At 46.0% G+C, this 18,741-nt stretch overlaps 1 protein-coding gene across 4 annotated transcripts in view; it reads right to left on the bottom strand.

Moving 5' to 3' along the window:
- Positions 1–16,429, bottom strand: part of ATOSA (atos homolog A) — a 49,517-nt gene extending 33,088 nt beyond the window's left edge. For 2 of the 4 annotated variants that reach the window (XM_069798217.1, XM_069798219.1), the window contains exon 1: positions 16,012–16,429. Coding sequence is in view for 3 of the 4 variants with exons in the window: in XM_069798219.1 (XP_069654320.1) it covers positions 16,012–16,027 (16 nt within the window). In the remaining variant the exon portion in view is untranslated. Of the gene's footprint in view, positions 1–3,531; positions 3,660–7,597; positions 7,838–8,644; positions 8,805–16,011 lie in introns of those variants that run through there. The other 2 variants (XM_069798216.1, XM_069798215.1) reach the window with 2 other exon arrangements.
- Positions 16,430–18,741: the final 2,312 nt, after the last annotated feature.

The following is an 18,741-nucleotide window of genomic DNA, read 5'->3' as shown; positions in this document are numbered from 1 at the left end:
CAGTACTATTAGGAGCAAGTAAGGGGCCTTCAGCAGGAAGTTCTTATTTCAGTCATTTAACACCTTAAATGCTGTATCATGTATAAGAGCACTCTGTTCACAGGTACAGCCAATAAAGCTCAGATCCTCCAAACTTATCAAAGTGGAAGAAAAATTTGAAAAGTATTTATGTGGGAATATGGAAGAGAGTTGCAGAGCATCAGAACACTAATTCACACATACAGATAACAAGACAGTATTTTCCAGGCCAGTCTTTCATGCAGATGACAAGCAGACCAGCAGCCTGTTATATGCACTAGCAATCTCAGCATGGCAAGACCTGGTGCAGAGACAGCACTGGCTAAGATGCCTTGTCAGATTCTACAAAGATGAGAGATTTGGTAGGTACAGTCGCACGCGCATAGGACAGATCTGATATAATGCAGTGGTTTAGAGACCCATGTGATACTGTAGCAAAACAAGAGCCCAGACAGTTTCATTACTTCTGGTTCCAATGAGAATAATGGAACTAAACAGTCTAGAAGTGTCTGAAAAGGTTTTTCTTTCAGCATGTTCAGGAAAAGTCTCCATTACAGATATTCACTTCATATGTGAAGGCTTGGTGAATTACATCCAGGGCAGCTTTCTGACTATCAAGCTGTATCAACTCCAGAGACTTGCTTCAACTCCAAGAAGCTATGTGAACACTGATAGCATACCTAAGCCCAGGATAAATACAGTCACACGGGGGAAGAACTGTTAAGCACATTTTCTACCTACATGTGAGGCACCTACTAATGCCACTGAGCTGACTTTTGGGTTTTTTTCCCCCAGAATAACTGAAAAAGAAGAAAATGAGAAACAAACCAAACAGTGCAAATGCACTGTTAATAATAAAGCTTTTAAAGAATATTCACAAGGAGAAGAGATAGAAACACTCAAGAATTCAAGAATTTTATTGTAATGGACAACACATTAAACATTAGATATATAATATGCAGGTTCAATAGGAACTGATACTCTTATAACTTTATTACAACATCATATCAGTTAGAAATCACACCTACAACCCGGAAACTTTGCAGCACTGCTGCTAGAACAGAACTAGCTGTCAGGGTACTTAAAAAAGCACACAGGAAAAAAAAGCATAGGACTTGTTAGGAAGTGTCCTTGGGTGAGGAATGTAGATTAAGAGTCCCATTACTTTACCTGAAATAAAGAAAAAGACAAAACAAAAAGCCCAGAGCAAACTATTTTCATGACATCTGACCTCTTCTACTGCAGTTTCTTTCTGTATTCATCTTCTCTTTGTGCTTTCCTACTTCATCTCTCAAAACTTTGATGTTACAACCTGTTCACTGTCATCTAAGTGGTGGGTAATTTATCTTGTGGAACTTTGTCAGAACACGTTTGGCCACCCAGAATCATCCTCCTAGCTAGTGAGGCTACCTCCAGCTTCAGTAGGTTTGTGTCAGTATTTGCAGTCCAGATTATTGAGAGGCTGGGGTGGAGGGAAAGGAATAAGGCTAGCAGACCCAAGGCAGAGACTGTACTTCTTCATCAGAAATGCAAGGAGCTCTGAAAGAACTGAGATGAAATTGATGATGGTGGAGCAGCATGAAGCTCCTCTGGTAATTTTTCCAATGCTATTAACCTTCACCTACAAGGCCTCCCCTTAAGCAGTTAAACAGTAACCTGCAAAAGTAAAAAAGTTACAAAAGAGACAATATAAGCTTCTCATTTGAAAAATTTCTGGGAGAATGGCCAGGCCCATAAAATTGTTTTTAAACTTTATTTGGGAGGATAAATGAGGACATTACAACTCTCAAGCTGTGTAAAAGACTGCTCATTTTAAAATGGACACCAGAGCCCACTACGGAATTTTGAATGCATAAAACAAAAGAAGATTTTTGATAGTTTTAGAATTGAACTGTGTCACACAGCACAATTCAGCTGTTTACAAGTTTCCACACTGTAAGTCATGTTATTAAGCTTTAATAGTCTTCTGGTACTCAAAAGAATAAAATGTTACATAGGGTCAAAATTTAAAGGCTTAACAGAATTTCAGCCAAGAATCTAGTTTGCCTCCCTCTCTCCTAATATGCGGTAATTTTCTACATAGCAAAATGGCAGACGTTAAATTAACACATTTAAAATTTAATATATGCAATTATGAAATTTCACTTTGTCCTCCCAAAAATTCCTTACTACTTTATAAAGCAATGCTTCAGTGATTCAAAACTGATATTCCCACACAAATCATGAGAGTGCACTAGTGGAATTGTTCCTCCTCCTGCATCAGGAGGTGAACATCTAATGTCAGCAGGCTCGCTTAAGCTAGAGCTCCGGTACCTTTCGGAGGAATACCAACAAGCTCTAGACCCAGGATGAAAATATATGCAAGCACTTGGTTGGAACAACATTTGCATTTTTAGAGAACAGGTTTGCATAAAAAGGAATGGATAATCCTCAATTCAGCATTGAGTTCAGTATGCTATTTAATTAGCTTTAAACATAGCATATAGTTGAGCAACCAGTAAGCTAATTAAAAATACATATTTTTAGTTACCTCCAAAGCTGACATATTTGCATCAGCTTCATTTGCCCCAAGACAAACAAGTAGTGGCAAAGGGCTGATAATGCTTTCATGCATTGTTTCCAGCAGAAATCAAAATACTGTAATAGTTTCCTCCTGCTGGAGGAAAGGGGGAAAGAAAAAAAAAGAGAGAGAGAGAGAAACTTGACCTACATAACAAGGCACCGAAGAAACTCAGTTAAGCTGCAGGGTGTTTTTGGGAGGGGGTGAGGGTTTTTTTTTCCCCTCCATAACAATGAAGAGTCAAGCAGTTACATATGGCTACACTAACTACAACTGTTAGCAGATTTGACATTTAACTAGCTGTCTCGCTTTTAAGGCTTAAAAATACCCCCCTCCTGTTCCAGGCCATTTAATACTCTTGCCCTAACAATGTAATGAATTAACAGAGTTAATTTTCAGGCTGCCCATTACTTTCCTTTAGAGGGAGGTTGGGGAAAAAAAAACCCCAAACCTCACAAAAATCCAACCTTTCATAGGCTCGATACACAGAAGGAAACGAAGAGCATAGGGTGAAGCTGTTTGGGTTTTTTTAAAGGAACTATTTACCGACTAAAGTACAGCACACTTCTTCGGCTCAACCGGAGAGGCACACTTTAGCACAGACGGATCTAAAATCACCTCTCGCAGAAAAACACCAACAAAAATTGCAGATTACTCCCACAGCTACGCTGCTCGAACTTGCTCCGAGCCCGGGAAGACCGTCCGGCCCGGTGCTACCGGCCTCCCAAGCCTCCCCACCGCCGCTCCTCCCCGCGCCCCCCTCCCGGAGCCCCCCGGCCCGCCCGTTCAAATCGCATCCTCGGCCCCCAAATCCAAGGGCACCCCGCCTCTGGGAGAGCGGGCGCCGCAGCCAGGACCCGCAGCGGGCCGCCCGCACGGCCCGGCCCGGCCCGGCCCGCCCGGGGGAAGCGGGAGCGGCGGAGGGGGGGGCCCGGTTCCCTGCCGGTACACACCTTCTCTGCGCGGCCCTGTGCTCCCGCAGCGAGCCCCGCCGGCGCGGGTGGGTGCCCACGGCACCTTCCACAAAGGAGGCAGAGTAGGGGCGCGCATAGCAACAGGGCCGGGCGCCGATTGGCCCCGCCGGGCGAGCGCCGGCCTCCTCGGCGGCCCGGCCTCCCCCCGCCCCCGGCCGGCTCCGCCGCCCTGCCGGGGCAGGTGAACGGGGAGGGGGGAGAGGAAAAAAAGCCGCTCGAATCGGCACCGGAGCGCTGCCTGCTGCCGCGCGTGGCCCTGCCTAGGGAACGGGCTGCCGCGGAACTGCCGGCGCGCGTGGGCGGCCGGCGCCGGGGAGCGCGACCTGCCGGCGGGGCCTCGGGGGCGAGCGGCCGGCGAGGCGGCGGCGGACGGAGCCGCCGACGCCCAAAGGCGGCCGCGTCGTCCCCGTGCCCTCCGGGAGGGGCATTTTAACGCCGCCGGCGGCAGCGGGGCACGGCCGGCGGGGCCCGCCGCGGGGAGCAGGCTGCCCGGGGGGCACGCCGGCATTCTGCTACCGGGGCCGGCCAGGAACGCGGAGCCGGGAACGGCGCCCGAGCGTCTCTACGCGCCCCGGCGGTCACACGCGGCACCGGCTCTGAAGAGTCAGCCCCGAGTGGCAGAGCATGTGAGGTGATGAATATTTACATCTGGAGTGGAAAAAGACCTCAGCCCGCCCTCCCAACTTCCCACAGCACTTTTTCCACTGCTCGCCTCAGACCCCTCGGAAGCGGCTCAGCTGCCTCATCCCTCCAACCCTTCCCGCGTACGCAGCGGGGAGGAAAATCCCGTCACTAGCTCTTCCTTGCATTACTGTAGCTCTTAAACCCACCCCACGAGCACCCTACTTCAGTATTTTTTACGACCCACTCCTCAATTTTTTTAGCGGGCGCTCTTGGGGACTAACTTAGGAAGTTGTTTCAAGCCAGTAGTCTCAAAACTGCACATAGTATTCTAGGTGCAGTCGAAACAACATGTTGTCTGCATTAAACAGTTTCATCCAGTTCTTACCTATTTACAGGAACTAAAGTCAGATCAGCACCAAAAAAAAAAAAAAAAAATCTTACTCTCAGCCTAACCACGTCACAAAACAAGACTAAAACTGTTGTTCTGTAATTAGATGCCACGAAACCATGAGAAGTCCAGATCAAACTAGACTTCACAACCACATCCAAAATCCAGTAGCACCCACTCACGCATTCAAGAGCATGGAAAACATGCTACTTACTTCACAGAACAACGGCTTTTCCCCATTCACATTCTACATAGCAGTATCATTTAGCTGTGGTTGCGAGAAAACATAGCCTACACAAGATTTTAAAGCAGACGTTTTATCCGAGGAAGGTTGGATACCTTTTAGTGGTTGGTCCATTGAAAGACTGTAGATACAGATAGTGCCTTACAGAAAGTTATACACAAAACATACCATTTCATTAGTCACTGACATTCAAGCTTCCTGTATATTTTATCTCAGTTTGCTTTCCAAGTATTTTCCTTTCATGGAACATTTACTTCTACAAAAACACCGTAGTTTACATAGTTGTCTGAAAAAGCAATTTCAAGTTTTCTTAATCAAGCAACCACCTAGTCTTTGAAAAAAGTACTCATGATTTTCTGTGAAACAGTTATTCAGTATCTATGGGAGGAACGGGAGGGGTAAGAGGAATATTTATCACATTGGTAAACACAGTATGTTGAAAAGTTTTGCTAACGAGGCAGAAGCAACAACCTCGAGTCAATTCCCACGGGGGCCAGCAGAGACAGTATTCAGGAGCCACCAGTTGTTTTTACAGGCCAACTGACAATGTTTTAGTGAGGAGCAGCTGCCCCTAGATGACAGGCATACCTACCCACTATAATGCTCCTGAACAGTCTCTCCATATTGGGCTACTGGAGTGCAATCACAAAGATCCTTTTCACACCTGATATTCTTCAAATACAGTAAAAGAAAGACAGCATGTTGACACTCCAGCTTTTAACCTTACAGTCCTAAGCCAGCCGCAGGTATGCGGAGCTGAGCTCTCTGTCTGTGGAAGAACACCCCAGCAATGAATGCATCGGGCCTAATAAAATGCTAAGTTTAGAAAGTGCAATATTAGAAATTCCACCAAAAAACCACATCTCGAAGCATGCTACTCATTTATCGGTTTGATCTCAAACTCTTCCACAAATTCCAGCAGAGGCACAAGATACATACAATAACAGGACACTGCTAGCGCAACTGAACATAAGAGAATACAGTAGCACAGAGATATCCATAGGACTTTATCCTAAGCTGCATATTCCATCATCATCATAAAGTAGCTGCACTTAAAATACTAATACCCTTGCAGTTTTAATACTGTGCAAAATGACGAGTAATAAGCAAGATAAACGGACTGTATTTTAACCCACCTTCTGCCACAAACAGGATAACACTTATTAAAATAAAAAAGATGAGGTCTTGATAAGAATGGATTTTATCCTAACACAAACTTTAGGAATAAGCACTCCTACACATTTCACAAGGCAGGAAATCGCAGCCAAGTGTGATTCATCTCAGTATCAAGTCAACTACGCATCAATTCAGAGGCACTTGCCAGTAGACCTAATTGGCACCATCCCTACATTACAAAAACCGCCCAACTTCAGCTTTTGGAGGGCTGTGCCAAAGCACAGGATGTCTAGTAAGAAGCTAGTTCAGAAAAACACTCTAGTTCAGATTCCAGCCCTGCCTTGTGCAAGAAAAGCGAGGTGTGCAGACGACTCCCAAGGAGCAAAGCATAAGTGACTTCAAGGCACCTCATGTTTACACAGCCTAGTTGTAGAGACAAGCTAAAAACAAAAGCACACTTCTACCAACACATCCCTTGCTTGAAACAATCATTTTGGATTGAGTTATTAATTTGCAGAATATAAAAACCACTAAGCACTCTCATGTAGACAACCCTATTCCCCTTCTCCCCCCTCAGATGCTCAATTCCTCAGAACAAAGCTGAGATCAGTTCTTGATGCTTGCAACGCACATTAAAGAGCTGATAAGATATACCATTCACAGTCTCAATAATTTGTGTATAGTTTTCCTTTTCTGATGTTTAAACTCAAATTTCTTGAGTGAGAAAGACAACATGCAGTCTACGGCACACCTAGAAAAGTCGTAAGCATCAGATGCTAACAGTTCCACTACGATTTTAAACCAAAACAAAACAAAAAATCAGTGCATACCATAAAACTGCTCAAAATTTCACACTAGAAGCTTAACTGAGGATGAACACAGCCAGCTTACAAAAAGTGTCTTAAAACATTTATGAAAGTCCATTATATATTCTCAACATCAAGACGGGATGAAAGAACATACAACGCATATCAAGCATCATCACTTAACCTTTTCTCTTTAGTGGATCCAAAAATACTTTCTCAGAGAAACTCATTAATTCAGCAAGGCTATCAGTAGGAAGCATCCAAAAGCAGTACAATAATAGCCAGTTATGCCAATTTTAGTGAACTAAATCACTCCATGTAATATGAGGTAGATGTGTATTCTAGCAGTTTTGCACTGATGTCCTGATCTTTACCTTCAAATTTTTCTAGTATTGTCAACTATTCCTCCTGTTTCAACTTCATGAACTGGCTACTTGGTTTTATTCATTCACTGTTTAACGGCATGCACACTGTTAAAGAGGTCCTCCACACCTTGCTTGCGTTAGCGTGGTGTAAGCAGTTACGCTGTGAATACTACTAGTATTCACATAACTATATTCACATACTATTCACACGTATACTACATAACTACTAGTGTAGTTATGGTAGCAATCATTACCCAGACCTCTCCTCCAATTCTGGTCCTCCAGATACTTTGCTTCTTGTGGCTTCTCCACAGTAAACAAAATTTCTTTGGTCATTCAAATAGCATGTGCTTCAAAAGGAAGAAGCTGTTTCCCCCTCAAAATAAAGCAAAACAAAGCCGTACTTTTCATTAAAAGGCATCTGAAGTGGGAAACCTTGCACCTTAAATATGGCTGAAGATGCGCTTTTAAAGAATTATACAGCAGAGAAAAAAGGATTTACCTTTGAGCAGCATGAGTGTTGATACTGATCCCTTTGACCTAACCATGCATTCCCGGTCCATACGCATCTTGACAATTTTATCCCCCCTGTTCAGTTCCTACAGGTAGGAAACTCCTCCTCTTTTACTCCACATCACTGGAATAATTACTAAAGCTCCTCTTCTCTTCTTGATGTATCTGTTCTCTTCACCCCTCCCCACAAGTCCAACAACTTTATCAGAATTAAAGGCCCGAGTAAAAGCTGTAACAAAAAAGAGCAAGTAAATAGGATGTCTTACTGGGGCTGTGTTGTAAATATTCACATCTAACATGCAAACAAAATGCACTGATACTTGCGACTTGAAAGAAAACTGCACAGAAAAAAAGCATCACCCCAACATATCAAAAATTCACTGTCTGCTAAACACAGAAGTTATGCCTTCAGAAAGTAGTCGTCACACACATTTACTCAGATATTACTCTTAACCACCCTCTCTGCCCCTCCAAGCCTACCGACAAAGCCCTGTACCGAACTTGCTGACCTGCCTGAAAATGTGAGTTTGAGCCGTGGCTTGTTTCACTTACGTTGTTGGGCTAGTGCCCTGGCAGGGAACCAAGGAGAACAATACCTGGCAGGGGAGAATGGCTTCCCATCACTCTGAAAAAAGAGCATGCTGACCACAGCAGCTCCTTCCTGCACCTCTCCTTCTCCTTCCCCTGACCCTCAGTAGAAACCACCACCGCCCTACCACCTCCCACCATGGTACTGACTGTACTGAGGATACGGGCTAATACTCGCCATCCCCAACTCCCCTGAAGTTCTCTCTCTCTCTGCCCTTCCCTCCCCCATTATACCCAACAAGATGCTACTTGCACAGCACCCTGAGAAAGAAGCTTAATTTATTGCAGCACAGAGAAGTGTGAAACATGCCCTAGAAATCCTGAAGGCTTATCAGTGGGCAAAAGAATCCCTGCGTGCACAGCACCATTAAGAGGTTAAACTAGCATAAGCGGTCACCTGCATGTAGTCTCACTAAAGAAGATCACAGTCCAAAATGGACTTACTTACCAACCTGTTTCCCAGGGATCTTAATGGAAAAAAAAGTCACTAACTTCACAGGATACACAATGTAAAACAGATGACATGGCTCGTGCAACCAGAGATTCTTTATTTCAGATACGTTCTCTTTTTTATTATACCTCAGAAGAAAATCCAACTTGTTTTTTCCCTAGGAACAAAAAAGTCATACTTGGCAATAGGTTTGGGAAATGCATTGATCACTGCTAAGAGAAAAGTCTAAGTGTCCCGTGGTTACTGGCTACTACATGCCTGGACAGAAAGAGGTTGGATGCCTTCCCACAAAAATGAAAAGCGGTCAAATCAAAATAAATGTGTATGGGGGGAGCTGAAGAACTCCCTTTATTGCTCTTTATTGTTATTTATTTTTATTATTATCTTTATTGTTTCTTTAGAAACAACGTTGTCCAGAAGACTTCTCAGTAAGACTATTTTGTTTACCTTTATTCATAATAAGGATTCTTACATTCAGAACAGACATGAAAGTGTCATTAGTGTTTCTGATTTGTGGAGTGCTTCCTTGCCCATGTGTTCATCTGCCTCCGTTGATTCACGCACAGGTCTCCTCTCCAAATTATGCCTGAGAACATCCTCATACTATCCTATTACATCTTTGCATTTTGCGTCAACACAATGTAGTAATACCATCCCAGATAGCAACTTTAAATAGTTTTGGTCCCAAAGCTAACATTAAAGGGTAATGCAACAATCACTAGCCAAAAGAACTAGTCAGGCCAATTTAACAAGGAAGAAAATGTATTAATACAAGCAAGTTTGATTTGATTCGGTCAGAATAGCACTGAATTGTTAAGAACAGCTGAAGAACTTTCATGACTGTCTCACAACTCAATTGTACTGTTTACAAGTAGCCTTTATAAAAAAATCTCTTCCAATCTTGGTACAGTTATGCATGCAGATCAAGAATAACTGCACATGGCTTTGGCTGTGTGCTTATAGCTATAGTCATCCCACGCTGCACAGGACCAGCAGGAGAAAAAAAGATTATGTAATGAATGTGAAGTCTCCCAAAGTCCAATCCAAGTCCAAGAGGTACTCTTCTGAATTTGCATTCACCCAGGTTTACAGATGACCTTAACTGCCTACTTATACATGAAGTTTTTGTACTCAGCAGTACAAAGGTAACCGTGCAATTGTACATGCACTTCTAAAACAATTCAAACTTAAAAACTGGCTTCTGTCTAAACATTAAATACAAATGACCTGCAAAGACTGAACAATTTACTACCACCTTGAAAGACAATGATGCGAGACACCTTCAAAAATCTAAAACCCATAGTTTACCAAGTATCACTAAGAATGGAGGAAGTAGTTATTATAGCTATAATAACAGTTGAACTACAAGACCTTATTGACTAAAAGAACAGCTAGTAACTGCCAGACTGTTATCCTAAACTTGTTGCTGATAGGATAAAAGTCTATGGCTATTTCATCACCATTTAACAGTTGCTATTAGTAGACGTTTGTCAAAATAGCAAAGAAACATTTTGTAATCAGTGAAGCAGACAAAGCAAGTTCTTTTAACAAATGTCATATAGCTGGTTTGTTCCCGTCAGTTACTCTGTTTTCACAGAAGATTTCTAATTTTAATAAGCAGAATTTCATTTGGCAAAAAACTCACATCTCTCATGAGAATCTGTATTTATAAATGTTAGCTTATTTTCAAAAACATTTACAAGCTGGCAGACCTCAGATCCAATAATAGTTTCAACACTGCCCTTAACAACAAAGTCCAATCTAATACGCTTCAGCCCAGGGATCTGATCTGGCATGCCAAAGTTTCTCACTTCAACAAGCAAAGAATACGGTCAGAGCGTCAGTAATATACCCCAAGCCTATGGGTTTGGCACATCCACAAGCCCCAAAATATCCACCTAAATGCCACTCCAGCATCATCTGTTTTAGCAACAAGAGCCCCTCTGAAGGTGGCTAGTATGGACAACACCAACTAAACAAAGAGAAAGTGGCAACGTTGTTACTAGTATGATTTGTTCTCTCTGAGGAACAGGCATGCATGAAGAACTCCCACTGTTGAACACCAATAAAAGCACTCTTCCAACCCAAGAGCTAGTTCTACAACAGGAGGACTTGCCTCACTGTCAACATCTAGGTATGAGTTGCAGAACAGGTAGGAAAACTTTAACATAAGCAGGCATTTCAAACCAAAATTTAAGATTTTCAAATTCTATAAATTAATATCCTTAAGATTTATTGGGGGGGGGGGGGGGGGGGGGGGAGAAAAAAAAACGTTAAGCACCTAAAAGCTAAAAATTCTTCAAAGTTACATTTTTGTAGTAGAAATTTAATAAGAGCATATATTCCCATTTCATGGGTGCAAGGACAGAGCTGTATTGGAAAGCATCTCCACCCTCAATTAAAACAAACCAACCAAAAAAAAAGGCTTGTATTCCTGTTCACTCATCCTCATCCACTGCATCTATATATTATGTGTGATCAGGACAAATCTGTTCTCCCCAAAGATTAGAGCTAGATGGCTTCATGCCTTATAAATGGAATGAGTGTAATATCCTGACCACCTGTCAGTTTGGTTGGTGTGGTTGGGGTTTTTCATCCTAAACAGTTTTACGTTTTCTTCCTTTTAAAGAATAAGCTGGTTTTATTTGAAAGGAAAAGCAGACACCCCACCCCCCCCACCCTTTCCTGCCCGTCAGAGCTGGCGTCCCGCGTCACACGCACCTTCCCGCACGTGCCCCCGCGCAGCAGAGCGTGTTTGCCAGCACGGCTTCCTCCCGGGCTAAAAAGCAGCGTCACCTCCAGCTCATTATCACCCAACCTGCACTTACCTGTGGCAACCAAGCCTGAAGCATTGCCCAAACGCTTTTGGAGTGACAGCTCCACTAAGCAGGAAGCACCTCATTTCCAGTTTATTACTTTGTTTACTGGCTACATCGTTCCACCACAGAAAAGTTTAAGTGCTCGGTGACATTTCGCTGAGAAAATACTATAAAATTAAAGCGCCTGTATCACAGTGCAATATAGGACACTAAAATACCACTCATCCTTTTTCAAAAGATATTTTCACTTCCTGATCTGCATATCCTGTAGCACATCGTCTTTGCTAAAAACTTTTCCACAAAATCTTTCACGGAGTTAATACAGGGCATAAAAGCAAGTCTTGTTTTTATAAAATGAGGACCTTCTCCAGATCTCCTAACTTAACAACTAACTCCACAACTCCTGAACACATTGGTTTGGCTCACTTCCCCCCCAAACACATGCCTCCTCATCCTTCCTCCTAAGGATCTGAAGAAAAGCATTCAATCAGCTGTTCATCTTCATTAATCTCTCCTCCAGCTTTCCTCACTGCCACATCCAGAAATCCTTCAGCTATGTTTCCAACAGGAGGTAGTAAACAGACTTTTGTTGAGCCCAAAGAGTTAGCTCTTCCCATACCAAACCACCAAATAAGGTGGAACAAAGTATCTTAACCCAGTTAACTACAAACACACCCAGAGGCACGTATCTGAGTTTGACTTGCAAAGAAGGAAGGAGAAGAGAAAAAGCAGTCTTCAGACTGATTGTTTCTCTCTTGTTGACAGAAAGCCATTTCTTTAAATTAGGATAATCTCAAGGAGGGAATTAACGCTTCAGAAAGTAAGAGACAACTGCTTTTTGCTTAATTTTTAAGTGAAAACAGAATAGTCTCTACACAGAGAACACACAGCAGAGGAATAAACAAAGAAAGGTAATAAAAAAGTAAGAAAAGACTAGAATAAGGTGGTAAAAAACAGCCAGCATGCATTTAGAGACAAACAAGCCTGTCTTCCTCCTTTAACTGATCATTCATGCAGTGAGGGGGAGGGAGGAGGAAGGAGCAGTAACGCTGAGCTATTTAGACTATAGTAAGACTTTTGATGTCTTGTAACATTCCCACAGTAAAATATGACTATACTGTAGATTCATCTAAACCACAAGATTTTTTCCAGTTGTGCACCGAGTGTACTCTAAGAGTACATAACAAGCCTTCTGAGTTTGGCAGTAAGCTATCACCCTGACATTATGCAATGTTTTCATTAACTCCGATGGTGAAACAGCGTGTTTATACAGTTTATGAACAAAGCTGAACTGGAAGAGTTTGCAAGCACTCTGCTACGAAGTCTAGTTCTGTCTTCCAAACTCAATAAACTGGCGAAGCGATCAGAAGTCATTAGAACGAAGTTCAATAGAAGCAAGAGCAAAGCTCTGTACTTGAGGAAGGAAACAGCAGTCCAAACATGCAACACGAAGCAGCTGACTAGGCAGCTGTACTGCAGAAACAAAATCGTGATGGTGTTGTGGATCAAAGCTAGGTAAGCTGATACGTTGTTACTGCAGAAAGACAAAAAAAACCCAACAAACAACAACCCAAAACTCAAACATCACTCCAAAAACACTGTATGTAAGAAAGGGAGATAAATCATTCTTCTCACTGGCACTGGTGAAGCCTCAGCTGAAGCAACGTGACCACGGTATTTTAAGATGCTTCCACGCTTCACTTTAAGAATGGCAGCATAGGAAAGGTAAAGCCAAGCAGCAGCCATCAGTATTTTAGTTACTGCATTCTCTAGACCCAATATAGAGGCAGTTATGTGAATGTTCTTAGAGCAAGCACTGCCCTTCCACACTGACACACCACCTGATGGGTTAGTCCTGAGCAATGCTCATGAGACACATTCTGTGAATGCCCTGTGCCTTTACATGGCAAAGGGGTAAGTCCCCATTTTTTACCCGTACTTTCAAACCTCTCTTCCTCACTTAAACTGCTCCATGGGTCTGCTATGCAACACTCCGTATTCCATCTTCTCCATACCGCTCTCATATACTGCATGTTTCTATCTGTAATTTTCAAACTTTCCTTATTATAAAGGAAGGTAAGTACCTTAGGGCTAAATTTCCCTTTTTTCTTCATTTCTGCTCATCCCTCTCACCTCCTTAAATTAAAATATTCTATAACATTTCCCACTGTTAAAAAAAGCGCTTGCACATTTAGATCTCCCCTTTCTTCTCCTGAACCACCCACTTTTGCTGGTGATAACAAGAATCTTATTGGTAGTATGACAAAGGCTAAACCATACCTTCTCCCAACATGCCCGGGCATTACAATCTTAAGTATAGTTTTAAGCTTAACTCTAACTACAAGAACTACATCTCCCTGTTCCAAATGGATTCTGATACAGTTATTTGTTAAGAATGAAAAAAACCCAAAATATTTCAAGTCTTTCTAAGAGTCTGTTTCTTTATGTTTCACTTCATGTGCAGATTTGCAGTCTTCTCAGGATTTTGAGGGTCTGTAGAAAAGTGAAGACTGTGGCAAGCTGAGTGGTCTGCTTCTCTCCTCTCCTTTGCTATTAATTTGCGACAATTGGAAGCAGGTGACTGCACACTTGACTGCCTGTATCTTGTGGTGCAGCTGCTATGCAGAAAGCAGCACATTTAAACATTTGCATGATTCGTGCCTGCTAAGAGTCTCTGTGGGCCGCATGTGGCATTTAGGCAGCACTTTCACAACCCCCTTTGTGCATGGTATTGCTCTATTACATTAGCTCAGTTAAGCTAGAGGTATCTACTAAAATGGCTGAAGATACTCTCCAATGTTTGGCAAGATCCATGATTTATTTCAAGAGTTTTGTTAATTATCTTAAAAGAATTTCAAGATACTACTTCTGAAGGGTTTCAGCCAGTTTGTGAGAGACATTTTACAACAGATAGGAATTTCGATTTATTAACATCAGCTGAGGAAAAAAAAAACCCAACACCACAACAACCCAACAACCTAATAACTTCCTTTCTTTATAAATTTGGTTTCCTCTACACCAGATTGGTTAAAAAAAGGCATCTGATCACTTATCATACAGCAACTAAAAATGTTTCTAACATTCTTTTTCTGCCTAAAAATTAAAGAAAAGAATAGACAAAGGTCATATAAAGGTTTTTAACTGCTGCAGCAGAACATTTTAAAGCTGCAAATATTGACTTGTTTTACCTGGCTATTTACCTGGGTTTTACCTGGCTATTTTTAAATTTTATTTCACTTTGACAGTAAATAGTTTTCAAACTTCAGGGTCTGGTATGAAAATCTAAAGCTATTCTAAAAACAACCTGCTTTGCTGCAACTGACCAGGTGAAGGTTTAAGCAATTAAGAAACAAGGAGGAAAGCAAAGAGAAAAGACCATTTAAAATCCCTAGTACTTAAACCCCATTAATTTATGCATATGCTTATGATCGGTTCTGTACTATCTGTGCTATCATCACACCATATAAACCTTACAGCATATACATACAAGAAATCCACCTAAGAGTGGTCATTTATGCAGTGTCGCTACTAGCAAACGTATCATTAACTAACTTAATTAAGACGTGTATGTCACGTAAGTGTTAGCTTTTAATACACAGATATCCAAGCTATCTTAAAAGTGTTTCTCAAAACACCAAAGTGATTATGACACAAAAAGAATGTGTTTTTAAAACTGAAAGCAACCAGGTAAACAATAGAATCATCAAAACTTTAAGAAATCCAAATATCCGAGCAAGGTTTTTTTTAATTAACACTCAAAATTCTACGATGAGCACTCATGAGATTTGTTTAAAAAAATATTCTTGCTTTAACTAACAGGAATCAATAGTCACTGGTCCTGTGGATCAAAACAGAAGTCATGCCGTATTTTCAACTCTAGGGGCATCAGCAGCTGTTGCTATATTGCAAAAGAGCCGAAGTGTTATAAACATATACGTAGACAGTCGACTTTATTTTTCTGTAAAACCAGATGTTAGCAATCCAGCAAGGATGCAGCCGAACGACTGTGAAAAATGAGTATTGCGGCACGCTTGTTATGATACATCTCCTTTACAACCGCAACGAAACCCACCGTCAGGTTATAAAACACCACAGATGGAAGTTACGGTTATTCTCGGGGTGTTTTTCAGCTGTGTACCTGTGCCGACACTGCCGGTCGATGCCCGGTTTGCCTCGGACCGCCTCTCGCCTCGGCGCTGCAGTTCCGTGCTGACGAGCCGATTGTGTTTGACACACGAACTGCAGCATTCCCAGAGCAAAAGCAGCTCGCTACGGCGTTCCTCTGCCTCCCTTCCACCCAGCCGAGACAATGGAAAGCCGAAGGGCAGGCAGGACATCGGGCTGTTAACCACCTTCGCAGGGCACCCTCCGGTATCCCGCTCTCCTCGGCATTTCCCCAGTTGAACCCGAGTACCTGGATTCTCTCCCATCCCCCCAAAACGACCGGGGAGGGGATACGGGAACAGAGCGGTAACAGCGAACACCGGGCTGCTGCTCATCCCGGGAACAAAACCCAAAGGAGAAATACCTTGACAAACGCTTTACCTCGTTCCGGCTTCATCTTCCTCCGTCTCCTCCGCGCGGTCTGAAGGGAGCCGAAGCGCTCTGCCGCCCTCCCCGCGAAGCCTGGCCGCCGCTGCCTCCCGCCAGCGATACGAATTATTTTTCGCGTGTCAAAACAACAAGCCGGAGGCCGGCCGCGCCGCCGGGGGCTCGCCCGACCCCGCCGCTAGCAGCTGGGCCCGCCGGCAGGCAGGCTGGCGGCGGCCGGCCGGGGGAGGCTGAGGGCCGGCGGCCTCTCCCCGCGCCCAGCCAGGGTGTCCTTCCGTGACACGGCGCCGAGCGGGGCTATTTATAACCTGCCGGGGAAAAAATCCCACAACAACAGACCTCGGCTCACCCCCGGCCGCGCCGGCTCTGAGTCACCGCGGCCCCGGGCGATGGCAGCCCCCGCCGGAGTCCCCTCCCTCCCGCCTGCCCGAGGAGGGCAGCGAGCTCCCCCCCTCTCCCCTCCCCGGCCCGCGGCCCCCGCCCCGTCACCGGCCGGCGGCTGGCGGCGGGGGGCTGCCCGGCCCCTTCATCCCCGGCCCCGCCGCTGCCGCCCGGGCTGCCGGGCCGTGCCCCCCGCGCTTCGCCCCGGTCAGACAGCCCGCCCCTCCCGCCGCCGCGCAGCGCTGCTCTCCATGGCTCTGCCTCCTGCCCTTCCTCCTCCTCCTCGCCGCTGACTAACTCCCCTCCTCTCCGCCGGGCACTCCCCGCCTCCCGCCGAGCGGGGCACACACATCACAGCCCGGCGGGCAGGGCAGCTGGGCCGCGGGGGGCCCGCCACGCTCGGCCGCCTCGTCGGCCGCCGACAGGGGGGTAGGGCGGCAGCCGCCCACCGGCACCGCGGGACCGGGACCCAGGACGCGGGGACCCGGCTCCGCGCCCGCCCCGCGCCGCGCTCATCCCGCCCCCCGGGCCGGGCCGGGCCCGGCCGCCCCGCCCCTCGCGCGCCTCACGTGACCCGCGGCGGCCAATCCCCTGCCTTCACTTCCAGCCTGGCTGCCCGCCCGCCGAGCAACTCGGTTGTCATGGCAACAGAGCGCCGGCCCGGCCGGGGCCTGCCGCCGGTGGCGGGCCCGGCCCGGCCCGGCGGCGGGGAGCGCGGCCGCCGCTGCCCTGTCGGCACCGCAAACGGCGCCGCTGCGGTTTATCGGTTTACCCAAACGGCATCCTCCCCTCCTACCTACCTCCCCCCCCCCCCCCCGCCAAGTATTTTGGCAGGCAGGTTCCCGCCCCGTGGAGGAGAGCGGCCCCTCACTCACCCGGCTCCGGCGGAGGCTGGCGCGGCCCTTCGACCCGCTCCCGCGAAGGGCCTTTCCCGCACGGCCGTCAGCCGCTTGCCGGCTTTCCCTCTTCACCCTGTACAGCTACGCAGGTGCTCCCGCGGTGGCCCCCCGCATTTCCCCAGTAGCGCGGGCCCATCGCTGTAGGGGTTTATCAATCTATCTATCTATCACCTAGAAATACAGGCGCCCGCTGAGCGGCCACTCGAAGCGTGAACTGCCCGATCCGCGGGAGGTCGTGCCCCCCGCCCGCTCACACCGCCCGGCCAGAGGAGCTGCGAAGGCGGGGAGGGGGCCGCGTTTGTGTGCCGGGCCCCGGGGGAGCCCGCAGCCCTGACGCCTTCCCCTCACACGCCCACCCACCGCCCAGCCTGGCAGCGCCGCGCTTGACGCTCACTTGACACCGATAACTATTTTGTGCAGAGAAACAATGGAGTCGGCCGGGCTGTGGTTACACAACCGCCTTAATCCAGCAGAAATTCAAGATTCCCCGAAGGGACGGGCCTGCGCCATCCCTCCTTTCAAGGCCTGCGTGGCTGCCTGGCAAAGCAGGTCAGGAACGGGGGCTGCTGAACACGAACCTCCCCACGACTGCGGCCCTTTCTGCGCCCTGAGCCCGAGTCCGTCGGGTGCAGGTACACTGCTAGTGCTGCCGCTGACAAGGGGGGAACGAGCTGCTGCTGTGGTAGGGTCCCCTCTTTCACCAGGGGCCCAGATCTACGCAGGCTAAAGTGGCCGTGGTATCATGGCCTCGTGACAGGAGAGGGAACGCGTCCTTCCCCTTTCAGAAGACCCTAGCTCACCTGGAGACTGTAGCAGGGCCAGGGAAAGCCCCACAGACAGCTCTGTTGCTCTGAGTTGGACTCGGTCGGAAAAGACGGATGAGATCATACGGGCCTCTCTCGCTTTAATGTGGTCCTATAGTTCACATACACACAGACACCGCCACACCTCCAGTCGTTACGCTGGCAATTCCCTGCCACTGTGATTATTGTTTACAAACACTTCCGTCTTATAGACTGAGCGCTATGGGGAGCACTCACTCCCTACAACGAGATGATTTATAAATATGCACATCTTCTGCCCTTTCTTTAGAGAAACAATGCGCACGGTCAGTCAGCTAACTCCCCATCCTTTCTGGTGCGCCAGGATCGCTGCAGATGCATATACACCTAGCATCTGCGTAGCCCCCCTCTTCTCACAGCTAGCCGAGCAGCCACTGAAGATATTGCAAAGAACGTAAAAATCCAGGACAACTCAATTCGGCACTGTTTGGCTCATATGTACTACACCTATTTCCCTCTTTCATTTATCAGTTGTACATCCTTACACTGGGAGGGTGCTTCACAGAATAAACTGTCCAGTAAACATCTCTCATTTCAGTCATACCCCAAAATACGTAGGCAAGTAGGAGGGTATCATGCAGTGCTTTGATATTACACTCATA

This window comes from Haliaeetus albicilla, chromosome 12 (assembly GCF_947461875.1).
Source record: "Haliaeetus albicilla chromosome 12, bHalAlb1.1, whole genome shotgun sequence".
Lineage (NCBI taxonomy): Eukaryota > Metazoa > Chordata > Aves > Accipitriformes > Accipitridae > Haliaeetus > Haliaeetus albicilla.
The sequence above is the reverse complement of the archived record's forward strand: the minus strand, read 5'-3'. Positions and strand labels throughout refer to the sequence as shown.